The sequence below is a fragment of the Euleptes europaea genome, chromosome 3 (assembly GCF_029931775.1).
Source record: "Euleptes europaea isolate rEulEur1 chromosome 3, rEulEur1.hap1, whole genome shotgun sequence".
NCBI lineage: Eukaryota > Metazoa > Chordata > Lepidosauria > Squamata > Sphaerodactylidae > Euleptes > Euleptes europaea.
In genome coordinates, this window is record NC_079314.1 from 33566765 (window position 1) to 33578734 (window position 11970).

An 11970-nucleotide genomic window follows, 5' to 3' on the forward strand; every position below is an offset into this window, starting at 1 on the left:
AGGCCAGTCAGGGGATGCCTGAGAGAGCCTTGCCCAGAGACCAGTAGAGGAAAAGGACGCCCTCCCAGCAGAGATAAAATGGCCATCCATCACCTTGGCCCTGCCTTTCCCTCCCAGGACACAAAGGCGGATGGGTGGGGAGAATTTGCATAAAGGAGGGGTGAATGGATGGCCTGACCCCAGCCAAAGCAACAAAAGCCGGCAAAGCAAAACTTTTATATCAGTCCCTTCTTTCATACAGCGGCCTAAATCCGCCCCCTACACACACACCCTGAAAATATTTCCATGTAACCCTTTGTTTAGAGGGAAAGCAAGGAGGGAGGGGGGGGATCCATTAACCAGAGATTCAAAGTCACACCTTCTGTATGAGAAATTTTTCTTTAGGGAACACTGCGAGTGACAGTGTGCCGTCCTCCATCTCCTTCAGAAAAGGACCCTCCCCCCAAATAAAAGACCCCCTCAAGCCCTCTGCTGTTCTCACTGCTGGTGTCTGAAAATTGGGACCAGCCAGGAGAAGAATCCCTGCTGAATGCTGATATTAGAAGCCATAAGCAGAAATACATGGAATTATTTGCAGGGGAGATAAAGCAGGCAGGCAGAACTCTTCTCCCCTCGCTCTCAGGGGGAAAGCAGTTGAATTAATTTTTTTTAAAAAAATGTGTGTGTGGAGCACTTTTATAAAATAACTTCTAAAAAAAAGTTGTACAAAAATACAGCATATTAGAAAAAAAAAGCCATCCAGTATAAACGGGCAGTTACGACAATGGGATTCTACAATATACAAAAATCTAGGTCAAGCTACCGTGTGTAGTAAAAAGTGAGGAAGTATGAGGTAAATCAACTCCAAGGTGATCGCAGTGCATTTCCAGTGAAAACAGCTCAGTTAGACGAAGAAAGGGGACACGCTTTCAGCAGTCTTTGAAAACTTACCCCCCGACACCAAATGTGGCAGATTTTGGCTCCCACTCAAGGGCAGTAGAGTCTGACGTCAGATAGTTTGGTACCACGGGGCCCATCTGACAGGAAGATCTGCTCATGCCCTGTCATAATTAATAGGAAATGTGCAAGAGCTCGTTCCTGCAGGATCATGCCCTACTTTATGTTTCTCCTCCTGGGCAGCAGGAATCCTAACCCCAGTCTTGCGGAGGTATACCAGTCACAGCTTCTATCTAGCAGGTATCCAGAATTTAGGCAAAACCCAGAAGATTAAAGCCTTCTCCAAAAATGCAGCTCTGATATTCCTCAGTTAGCATACAGGGTCTCCTTATAAGTCACCTCTAACCAATTCAGAGTGAGAGAGAAGGAAGAATGCCACATGGAAACAGCAGTCCTCAGTGGTTGGGGTGGGGGGGGGGAAGAAGAGATATGTGCAAATAGATGCGCCCTCAGGGGACGAATCTTGCATTCCTCTGTCAACAGCTAGGCTTAGCAATGTTGACTCAAGACCATCCATAGGCTTCCCACCCCTTCATCCTCTTAAAAAAATTTTTTTTGTAACATCCAGCCTGATGAAGAGTTCCAGTGAGCTTCAACGCTTGCCCAATGTTTTGTGGCGATCTGTTTGGTCCTAATAAAAGATATTACCCAGATTTTGTTCTGTCTCAAAGCACTGTGTTTGAGCGCACAGCTGAAGAGGCACTCCCGGTGAATCCGGAGCAGGATGGCAGGAAGCTCTGCGTTTTGCAAAAGATGGTTATCTCACCCCGGGAACTCCCACGCCACATCTTGGTCTTGCAGGAGTCTAGCTGGATCCCACCTCCCCCATTGGCTGGGGGAGATACTTCTGCAGCCGCACATGAATGAATAAAGGGGGGGACACACAGAATGAGAACCAGTAAGACTTTCTGGAATGCAAGCCCCGCGTGCGCGCCAGCTGCAATGCATTTTGGGAGCAGCAGTGTGGAAAAGGCCCACAACCACCGCCACAGGGAGTGAGCTGGGCAGGGTCCCTGGCGTCTAATGAACCCCCCTGAGGTGTGAAATCTGTTTCAGCAGCTGATGCTGCTTCAGCTTCAACCACTTCTTCTCTGCCACCATTTGCTGCTCTGTGCTGAGAAGGGATTGCAGATATTCTGCCGCTTTACTCAAGATCACCACCTTGGGAGTTTTGGGGCAGTTGGCAAGGCCAGGCACCTGGTCCCTCAGTGCCAGGAAACGTGAGCGAAGGTCATTGCGCCGCTTGCGCTCCAGGTAGTTGTGGTTTTTCCGCTTGTTCACATCTTCACTGTCTGAACTGGGAGCGCTCCCACATTTGGGGAGGAAAGGGTGGGGGGAGAAACTCTCCACCACTTGCCCCGGGGACATCTGGTCAGCACCATCCTCCTCCTGGGTGTCCTTCGCCGATGTCGCCAATTGGGAGCCAGCCTCTGGAGGGGAGCGGGCTGCATAGTTGTGTTGCTGCTGGTGGATCGAGATGTGGAAACATTTCATGCATGGATCCGAGGGGTCTGCCCGCACTGTGATGGTGACTGGCTTCCTCACCCCCAACGACTGCCTCTTTTCCACCGTCACCACGTCTATTTCTTCTCCTTCTGTACACAAGACAAGGGAACACAGAACGAGCTGTCATGCTTCTGAAATGAACACATCGGCGGACGGCACTGCACCACCTACTCCCTTATGAACCTATTCAACTACCACGGTCATCTTTGGAGGCCCTGCTTTGGGTGCCCCTGCCTTCTGAGGTTAGGTGGGTGGCAACCCAATAGGAGGGCCTTCTCGGTGGTGGCACCAAAACTCTGAAAACCAAAACCCTGGGGCGATTCATCTGTCCCTTTCTGTTGCTATCCTCCACCAGTGGGTGAAGGCCTTTTCCTTTTTTGGGGTGAACATGAAGCTGCCTTATACTGAACCAGACCCTTGGTCCATCAAAGTCAGTATTGCCTGCTCAGGCTGGCAGTGGCTATCCAGGGCCTCAGGCAGAGGTCTTTCGCATCACCTACTTGCCTAGTCCCTTTAACTGGAGATGCCGGGGATTGAACCTGGAACCTTCTTCATGCCAAGCAGATGCTCTGCCACTGAGCCTGTTCCTTCAGGGTTCCCTCCTTCCTGCCCAATGTTAATTGTTGTGGGGGTTTTTTTGTCTTTGTATGTATTTTAATTATGGGTTTAATGATGTGTTGTTCTTGTCCATTGGTTTTAATGGTTTTGAAATGTGATCTTATTATGTATGCTTTAATTTGTTCACTGCCTTGGTGGCAGGCCCTTGTAAGGACAAAAAGGCGGGAAATGCATTTTGCAAAATACAAATAACGCACGTTGCAGGCGAGGGAGAAGAGAATGATTTTGGCAGGACTGAAATAAAATTGGAAGAGGTTGGAACAACCCTGGAACGTGTTCCGACAGGCTTTGCCTCACCTTAACAAGCACTCAGTTTAAGGCTCACGATATAAAGAGGAATCCAGAGCTGGTGGGGTAGAGAACGAGATTGCTTGAAAGGTCTCAGCAACATCCATCACATTTGGCCTCAGTTTTCAGGCAGCCAAGTCTGAAGGACCCCTTTGAGACACCTGGCAGTGTGTGCTCACTCCTGAGGGGCCCCAGGCCTCTGAAAGGCTATGCTCTCAATGCCCACCCCAGACAGAAAAGGGGCACGTTGTATGCAGTCTTCAGTTCCCAGTGGACTTTGTGGGGGGCAGGCTTTCCCCCCTGAAATGTTATTCCTGCACGCCTCTAGGAGCCCCCCCCAGTCCTCTTTTGCTTCCTATGAGGTTTCACCCCCAGCGACTGCCTCTTCTCCACCGTCACCACGTCTATTTCTTCTCCTTCTGTACTCAAGACAAGGGAACACAGAACAAGCTGTCACGCTTCTGAAATGAACACATCGGCGGGCGGCACTGCACCACCTACTCCCTTATGAACCTATTCAACTACCATGGTCATCTTTGGAGGCCCTGCTTTGGGGCCTTTTGAGGTTAGGTGGGTGGCAACCCGATAGGAGGGCCTTCTTGGTTGTAGCACCAAAACTCTGAAAACCAAAACTCATCAGGACACCCACTTTACTCAGAGAGTAAGCGACAGCACATCAATGTACAACCATCTTGGTATAGCCCCTGAATATACTAAGAATTCTATGAGGAAAGAGAATTCCTGCCCTCCTCACTACCCAGGCGTCCCTCTGTTCCTGCACAATGCTACCTTGGCGGTACAGTACAGAGCAGGGTTGCAGGTAAATTCGCACATGGAAAGTAACCACTTTCCTGTGTTAACTAAGAATTGCTAGCGGGCAAGCAGGGATGTTTTGTAAACTGAAGAGGAACCCTGGGCTATAGCAAAGAGAAAAAGGGTATGAAACTCCCCCTCCCTTTGGGAAAACAAAATCAAGGCCGTTTACAAGCTTAAAAAGCTTTGAGGGCTAATGCCCATTGCTAGGCTGCCTGCACACCCAGGACCTCACCATAAGAACCCAAGAGTCCTGCTGGGTCCGACCCGTGGTCCATCTAGTTCAGCATCCTAGCTCACAAAATAGAATCACAGAATAGAATCATAGGCCATTTATGCAGGGTCAGTTTTGATGCTCGCTCAAAGCTGTTTTAAATCCGCCCTTTAAAATGACTATTCACAGTCCTGACGCAAGAGGAGAAATTCCTCCTCCACCACCCCGCTCTCCTTCTCCTTCGTTTGCATAGCCATTAGCAAAGGTTATTTGCATAGCTAAGCACGGCTGTGATTTTTCATGGTTCCTTCAGTAATTGCTTCGATGGGGGGAGTAAGCGGAGCAAATACAAAAGTCTCGTTAAAGGGGCTCTTAAGAAATGCGAAGCAGGTACGCAGTGATGGAAGAAAAAAAATGTGGGGCACTTCAGCCTGGAACGTGCTGCTAATTACCAAGCATAAACGACCATACAGTTGGAATGGTCCACCAGGGTCATCTAGTCCAACCCCCTGCACAATGCAAGAAAAAAAGACCGACAAGTTACTACAGAGGGCCAACAACAGGTCATAGAGGCCAAGGCATCTCCCCTGATGTTCCTGGCACTAGGATTCAGAGGTTTACTGTCCCTGAATGTGGAGGGTCCCTTTAGTCACCAAGGCTAACAGCCGCTGATAGACCTCCCCTCCATGAATCTGTTGAATCCAAAAGGGAGACAGGTAGCTCGAGACTCTCTTGTGGGTCAGCAGTTAGGGGGTTGGGGCTAAATCCAAAAGGCTCATCGTTTTTAAGATGGCCTGGGTGATGGAGGAACTGGAGACGGGCCTGTCTCCAAATGCCACCCAGGCGGCCCTGGGGACAAGATATCGCTCGGGAACAGTAATCCATTCTTCAGTGGCCTTGCCAGGACAAAGATGGAATTCTTAAGGGATTGGACTCCTCGAAAGGGAGATGGATCACATTTCTAAGACGCCTGGCCTTTGTCCGGGCACAGCTTCTAAGATCGACAGAACTCCTGCCTGAGTTTTGTTTTGGGGGTGGGGGGGGGGGAGAATGAGGGCAAGCTTCCATTTCAAGGAAGGGGTCCCCCAAGTTCCAGCTCACTCACAACTGCACAGGCCCAAAGCACTTGCCTCCATGACTAAAGGAAGGCAGTTTTCCCTGAGGACATGCCCACACACCCTCTCCACAAGAAAGGGGGTGGGGAGAGAAGAACAATCCCCACCAGGCTGAACAAAGTTTTCCCTCTAAAGCTCTTTCTTCCATTCCAGGCTCTTTCATCACCCACTGGAATTGTAAATGAAGCGGACCTGGGGGGGGGGGGAGAGTCTCCTTTGTCCCCGGCAAGCTTTACTTTACACTTCAGAGGCTGCTACTTTTCACAAGTAGTAAATCCTGTTCAGCCCAAGTCTCTCCCCGCCCCCCACAACTATTCAGCCAGCGAAAGGGGCTCAACACCTCCCCACCCAGCAAGCATAGAAAGAAGGTCCCCTCCAAGGGGATTCGCATAGAAGGCTCAACTGAGCCTCAAAAGCCATCCAGCCGCCCAATATTCATGCTTCAGATGAACTAGCGGGGCTTTTACAAAGGAGGGAGAAAAGAGTTTAAGGGGAAAGGTTATCGCGGTGGAGCACAAAAAGAATGGCCCTGAACCCATCATTCACTAGGAATCAAAGCGAAGGGCCCATTCCTCAGTCTTGGGAAGAAGCTGGCTGTTGGATTTATTGCACCTGAAGCTTTCAGAAGCAACAACTGCCAGTGAGTAAACTCATGATGACAAAAGGCAGACAACCAGTATTGGCTAGCAAGGAAAACTGGGAGGCTCCCTTATAGGAGCACTGTTTAAAATGGGGAATGTCTTCAGTTGGCACAGAAGTTGATGCCTGCTGAATTGTTTTGTGCAAGAATGTAGGTTGAGCATCTTACAATTGTTGGGTCTATTAATAGTTCTCAATCACTTGCCCTCAGCAACCAATATAGTTTAGCAGAGGTTTGCTACTAGATGCATTTTAGGACTACTGCTGGAAGACTCTAGGATAGCGCAGTTTCCCCCCAGATTCTTGACGTCAGAGAGGATCATTCTGCAGCAGAAGACAAGTTCTTCCCTCCTCCTCCAAGAAACAACCTGGGCAGAGCCCCTTTTTCAAAAGCAGCACTCCCTCCACATCGGCGCAAAGGAATACAGGATAAGCCAGAGCTCTATCAGCCTGGTAGCAAAGCACAGCAGGATACCCAATAAGCAGTATCTGCAGAAACTTCTGCGCCCGCATCAGCATCATCTGTGAAAAATGGAGCCTTTCAACCATGCATGTAAAAGTGCTCTTATTTTGGTGGGCTCACCCATACAGTACTGTTCTAAAGCTCTGAGCAGATCACAAATGCAATATTCGCTGGGGGGGGGCTGTGGCTCAGTGGTGGGGTGTCTGCTTGGCATGCAGAAGGTCCCAGGTTCAATCCCTGGCATCTCCAGTTAAAGGGACTAGGCAAGTAGGTGATGTGAAAGACCTCTGCCTGAGACCCTGGAGAGTTGCTGCCGGTCTGAGTAGATAATACTGACTTTGATGGACCAAGGGTGTGATTCAGTATAAGGCAGCTTCATGTGTTCATGTGTTTTAACTCAACAGAAGCTTCTCATTCATTCTCTGCCTTATGTCTCTCGTCTGCGATGTCTTTAGCAGTCGCTAGAAGATGGCATTTTGACAGGGACAGATGGGCACACAGGGGCAAGTCGCAGCAGCTCAAATTGCCCTCTTCTTCACAGCCATTCTGAATTACAGGGCATCTTGCCTATCTTACCTAACATTTCCATGACAGGCTAGCTCAGTGCCTTTTGAAGGAGCTGCAGACGGACCCTAAGGGCTGATGGAAGACACGGTTGGGGTGCACAGTGTTATCACCTGCAAATTTGGAAAGGCAGTGAAGAGAAGAGTGGCAGAGCATCATAGGCAGCACCAGCCCCCTCCCTCTTCCTGAGGAATTCTGCCAAAGATTGGGGGGGGGGAGTCTCTTGCACAAACTCTGTTCCAGTGGGACTTACAAAGGACTTTACCCACAGATTGTGTCCCAGGATCTTTCCATTCCCCTTACGTGCTAACAAAAAAAATGGCTCTCTATTCCACCATCTGATGTGCCAGACTGTTTTCTGCAAGGCCCATGCTTTCCTGCCCATGAATGCCTTACACACCACCAGCAACGTTAAACATTTACCATTTGCTTTGCATGTTGCAATTTCCTCCTTCCGAACTCCCATTGTGTGCATAATATCATTTCCCCATTAATAATAATTTTTTAAAAAATCTTGGCTCGCAGGCCTTTCTTCCTCCACAGCATGCTGGAAACTGGCTTGGACTCTTGCTGCTACCTCCCCTCCATTCCTGATTGGCTTTGACTCTAATCAGTCATTGAGCATGCATGGCCAACTCCCTCCCCCCCACATGCTTATTGTCTGCATCTGTTGCTTTTTGTCTAAGGGGAGCCCATGGGGTTGGCTGAAAACAGCACCAGAGAAAGAAATCAATGTTGGGGGGGGGCGGATACTATCCAGGCCAACAAAGAGACATAATTAAAGTAAATCAATAAAGTCCCTACCCCCCACCCCTTTGCTAACTGAGATTAAGTCTCTCTTAAGATCTGCCTATCGCTTAATGTAATTAAACCTTATACCCAATTTGAACAGGGCGGGAGTTCAGAGGCAATCTTGGGAGTGAGTCACATGCAGCCGCTGCTCACCCAGTGACTTAACCCAGGTCACCTATTTCAAAGCATCATCAAATTTCCAGCAATAAACCTTCCACTGGCTCCCTAGCAGCGCTGTACAGAACTGGTGTGCCTCACACAACACTTATCGGTTCAGTTTACCTGGCCATACTTGCTTTTTTAAAACCCAAGTCTTTGCTCTGCAGATATTTTAGTTCAATCTCAGAGTCTACTCTCTGCAATAACTTTAGAGAAGTTCCCAAGAATTTTCTACAAAAGCTCACAAATAAGGGTCATTTGTATGCATCACAATCCCTATACAGGGAAATGGTTTGTGCACTTTCCCTGTCGTTTAGAAGCTGGGAGAGATACATCAGTTTACAAGAGGGGAAATTTGGATTCCAAATGGATCAAGCTGCCTTGGGGAAGGCGGAGAGGAATCCCCTTCCTTGGGGACTTTCAGGAAGCAGACAGCTGGCTGGCATGCTTTCTACAGCTCCTGCCTTGGACACTTGGTGCAAATGGGCTCAGACACCAATTGGCTCATTCTCTCCTCCCCCCCCCGCCCCCCGCGGCTAGCTTAATATATCCTCAGACATGTTAACAGGCTCATCACCTCTTGGGAACCACTTTGCATACAAGCAAAGCTTAGCTTAGCACGCAAGAAACTGAGCAGCCAGCCCAGAAGTCTCCTGTTCAAGCCTCACCACAAGGTGCCATCGTATTCCCTATTACTAAGTATGGGTGTGAAAGCTGGACAATGAAGAAAGCTGATAGAAAGTAGATTCCTTTGAAATGTGGTGTTGGAGGAGAGTGTTACGGATACTGTGGACTGCAAAATAAATAAATAAACAAATCAGTGGGTTATAGATCAAATCAAGCCTGAACTGACCCTAGAAGCTAAAATGACTAAAATGAGGCTATTGTACTTTGGTCACATTATGAGAAGACAAGAGTCACTAGAAAAGACAGTCATGCTAGGAAAGGTTGAGGGCAGTAGGAAAAGAGGAAAACCCAACAAGAGATGGATTGACTCAATAAAGGAAGCCACAGCCCTCAATTTACAAGACCTGAACAAGGCTGATAAAGATAGGACGTTTTGGAGGACACTGATGTATAGGGTCGCCATGAGTCAGAAGCGACTTGATGGTACTTAACATATATGGTTGCTAGATCCCTCTTCGCCACCGGCGGGAGATTTTTGGGGTGGAGCCTGAGGAGGGCGGGGTTCTGGGAGGGACTTCAATGCCATAGAGTTCAATTGCCAAAGTGGCCATTTTTCTCCAGGTGATCTGATCTCTATCGGCTGGAGATCAGTTGAATTAGCAGGAGACTTCCTGCTACTACCTAGCAGTTGGCAACCCTATTAACACACACAACACTGCCCCTCCAGTATGCTTTCTGAACTTTACAACAGTGACATGATTTATACTCCAATGTTCATAATATTTCAGATTTATGAAGCTCCACCGATTGTTTTCCCTCAAGAAGGAATGGTAAGTACAGCAGATTCTTAGGAGCCCCAACAACCAGGCACCTGGGATTTCAGGCAATAGTTAGATGATGCAGCACAAAGCTGGGGAGTAGTTAAGTCCTCCTGTTAGCCATTTACTGCTGGTTCCACTCAACACAGCTCCACAGATCCATTATGGTTGCCAGCCTCCAGGTTGGGCCTGGAGTTCTCTTGAAATTACAGCGGATCTCCAAACTACAGAGACCAGCCCCCTGGAGAAAAAGGCAGCTTTGGAGAAAGGACTCTATAGCATCACATCCCTTCTGGGCTCCCGCCCTTCCCCAAACTCCACCACCCCCTGGCTCGACCCTCAAATCTCCAGGAATTTCCAAACCAACGCTGGCAACCCTTTGGAAGTCACTTTAAGATCCTCGTTACTTACACAAGGGGCACAGCCTTGAGTCGGAGGAGATAAGCTAAGATTTTATAACAGCATGTAAACACTAAGATAGAAGGACCCCTTCCCAACTTAAAAACCAAAGGAGTTCTAGTGTGTTAAAAGGCAGAAGGACACCCCTCCTGGCTCCAAGAGGAGGAGAACCCTGCAAGGTTCATAAAGCAGGGTTATTTTTCCCCATCTCCAGACACACATCTGGGGTTTACAGTTTCCTGTTATTGCAAAACAAAAGCCTGCCTGGTTCCTGCACTGGAGAAGGAAGTGCGCCCTTTCTAATCCACTGCAAGAGCGCTAAGAAGCGCTCCACCTCGCCGTGGGGGCAGGAGGCGAGGTTTGGCAAGCGGGAGGGCCTCGCCTTTCTGGTCTGGGTGCCGCAGAGCTTCGAGGAAGAAGCGCAAGGGCTCGGCTCAGAAAAGTTGAGCAAGAGAGGGAAGCAGCTGGCCAGCTAGCAGGACGGGCAGGGGCGTGCAAGGCAGGCCTCGCTCGGGACTCCGGGCAGAAACAGCAGAGGGGTGGGGGGCAGGGCTGGTGCCAGGCTTTTTTTGCGCCCTAGGCAAAGCTAACTACTTGCCCCCCCCATTGCAAACCCATTCTCAAAAACAAATGGTCTTGTAGAAAAAAATAAAAGCACAAAACTTGAAACTGCTAATTTTTTAAAAAAAAATTGCCCCTACGGCACAGACCTCAGAGGGGCGCAGAACTGGGCTGAGGGGCACCGTTTTAAACCGACTAGGGTTTTTTTTTTTTTTTGAAAAAATGCAACTGACAATTTTTATATATTTTTTATTTTAAGGTAAGTACCACAACAGTGCTATGGAATATAATTATAACATCTTATAAAAAGTTTTGTAGGAATGCATCAGGCTTTTATTTTTCTACAAGACATCTGTTTTGGAAAACTGGTTAGCTATGGGGCGGGGGCACAAGCAGTTCGCCTCGCCTAGGGCGCAAAACAGACCGGCACCGACCCTGCCCTCCGGTCAGCTCTGCGCCCCTCCGAGGTCCGCGCCCTAGGCGACCGCCTAGTTCGCCTCATGGTAGCCCCGGCCCTGGCTAGATGGCCATCTGTCAGCAGTGCGGATTCTACGACCTTAGGCAGATGCTGAGAGGGAGGGCGCCTTGGCCATCTTCTGGGCCCGGGGTAGGGGTCCCTGGGGAGGTAGTTGTGGATGTCCCGCATTGTGCAGGGGGTTGGACTAGATGACCCCGGGGGTGCCTTCCAACTCGGGGGAGCCCGTCGAAGTCCCCGCTCGGAGTGGGCGGGCAGGTGCCTCCTTCCCCCACCCACGCCCCCGCCTTACCCGAGTCGCTCGGGCTCTCCGAGCCGGACGAGGCCGGCGGCACTTTGCCGTCGGGCGGGGGGCAGGGGAAGACGGCGGCGGGGTCCACGCACTCGCCGCCCAGCGCCAGGTCCGAGGCGAAGGAGGGCTTGGAGGCGGCGGCGGCGGCGGCGGGGCCGGCCCACTTCTCGCCCAGCGCCTTGCCCAGCCGCTCGCGGGCCGAGAAGCCGCTCCACATGCAGTCGCGCAGGACGAAGGCGCTCAGGTTGCCCAGCCGCCCGCCGCGGCCGGCCTCCAGCAGGCCGTCCGCCTCGTCGCGGGCCGGGCCGGCGGCCGGCAGCAGGGGCGGCGGCGGCACCAGCTCGAACTTCTTCCAGATGTCCTCGCTGGGCGCGCTGGAGGGGTGGAAGGCCTCGGCCTGCGGGTCGGCCTCGAAGAAGTAGGGCTGGTGCGGAGGGTCCAGCTCCATGGCCGCCCGGCCGGCCGGGCGGCCGCCTCCCCGTTCCCACGTGCGAGAAGGAAGCGCGCCGGGCCGAGCGCGCCCGCGCAGCCTCTCGGGGAAACGGGGGCGGCTGCAGCTGCCCCTGGCTCCGGACGGTAGGGGCCCCCTCGCCCCGCTTCTGGACCCGGCTGCTTCGGGATCCGGATCCTGACCCCTTGTGCAAAGCGACCCAGCCGGGATCGGAGAGCGCATTGTTTGAGCTTTGCCTTA

The 11970-nt window shown here is 50.8% G+C and overlaps 1 protein-coding gene across 2 annotated transcripts; it reads right to left on the reverse strand.

The window, feature by feature from the left end:
• Positions 1 to 1956: 1956 nt before the first annotated feature.
• On the reverse strand, positions 1957 to 11727 carry MYCL (MYCL proto-oncogene, bHLH transcription factor). Of its 2 annotated transcripts, none has more exons than XM_056847281.1 (2): positions 11280 to 11727; positions 1957 to 2531 (listed from the first exon to the last, which is right to left on the reverse strand). In XM_056847281.1, the coding sequence occupies exons 1-2, from the start codon at positions 11725 to 11727 to the stop codon at positions 1957 to 1959; spliced, it is 1023 nt and encodes a 340-aa protein (XP_056703259.1). The 2 variants fall into 2 exon arrangements, 1 of the variants encoding a protein (XP_056703259.1); XR_008933241.1 differs by lacking the exon at positions 1957 to 2531 and adding an exon at positions 3720 to 3767 and having other exon boundaries at positions 11280 to 11393.
• Between the last annotated feature and the right edge of the window lie 243 nt (positions 11728 to 11970).

Coding starts and splice junctions, on each gene's coding strand:
- MYCL (XM_056847281.1), bottom strand. CDS start 11,727: ATGGAGCTGGACCCTCCGCACCAGCCCTACTTCTTCGAGGCCGACCCG. Junction 2,532..11,279: donor GGAGAGCCCGAGCGACTCGG/GTAAGGCGGGGG, acceptor TCTTGTGTACAG/AAGGAGAAGAAATAGACGTG.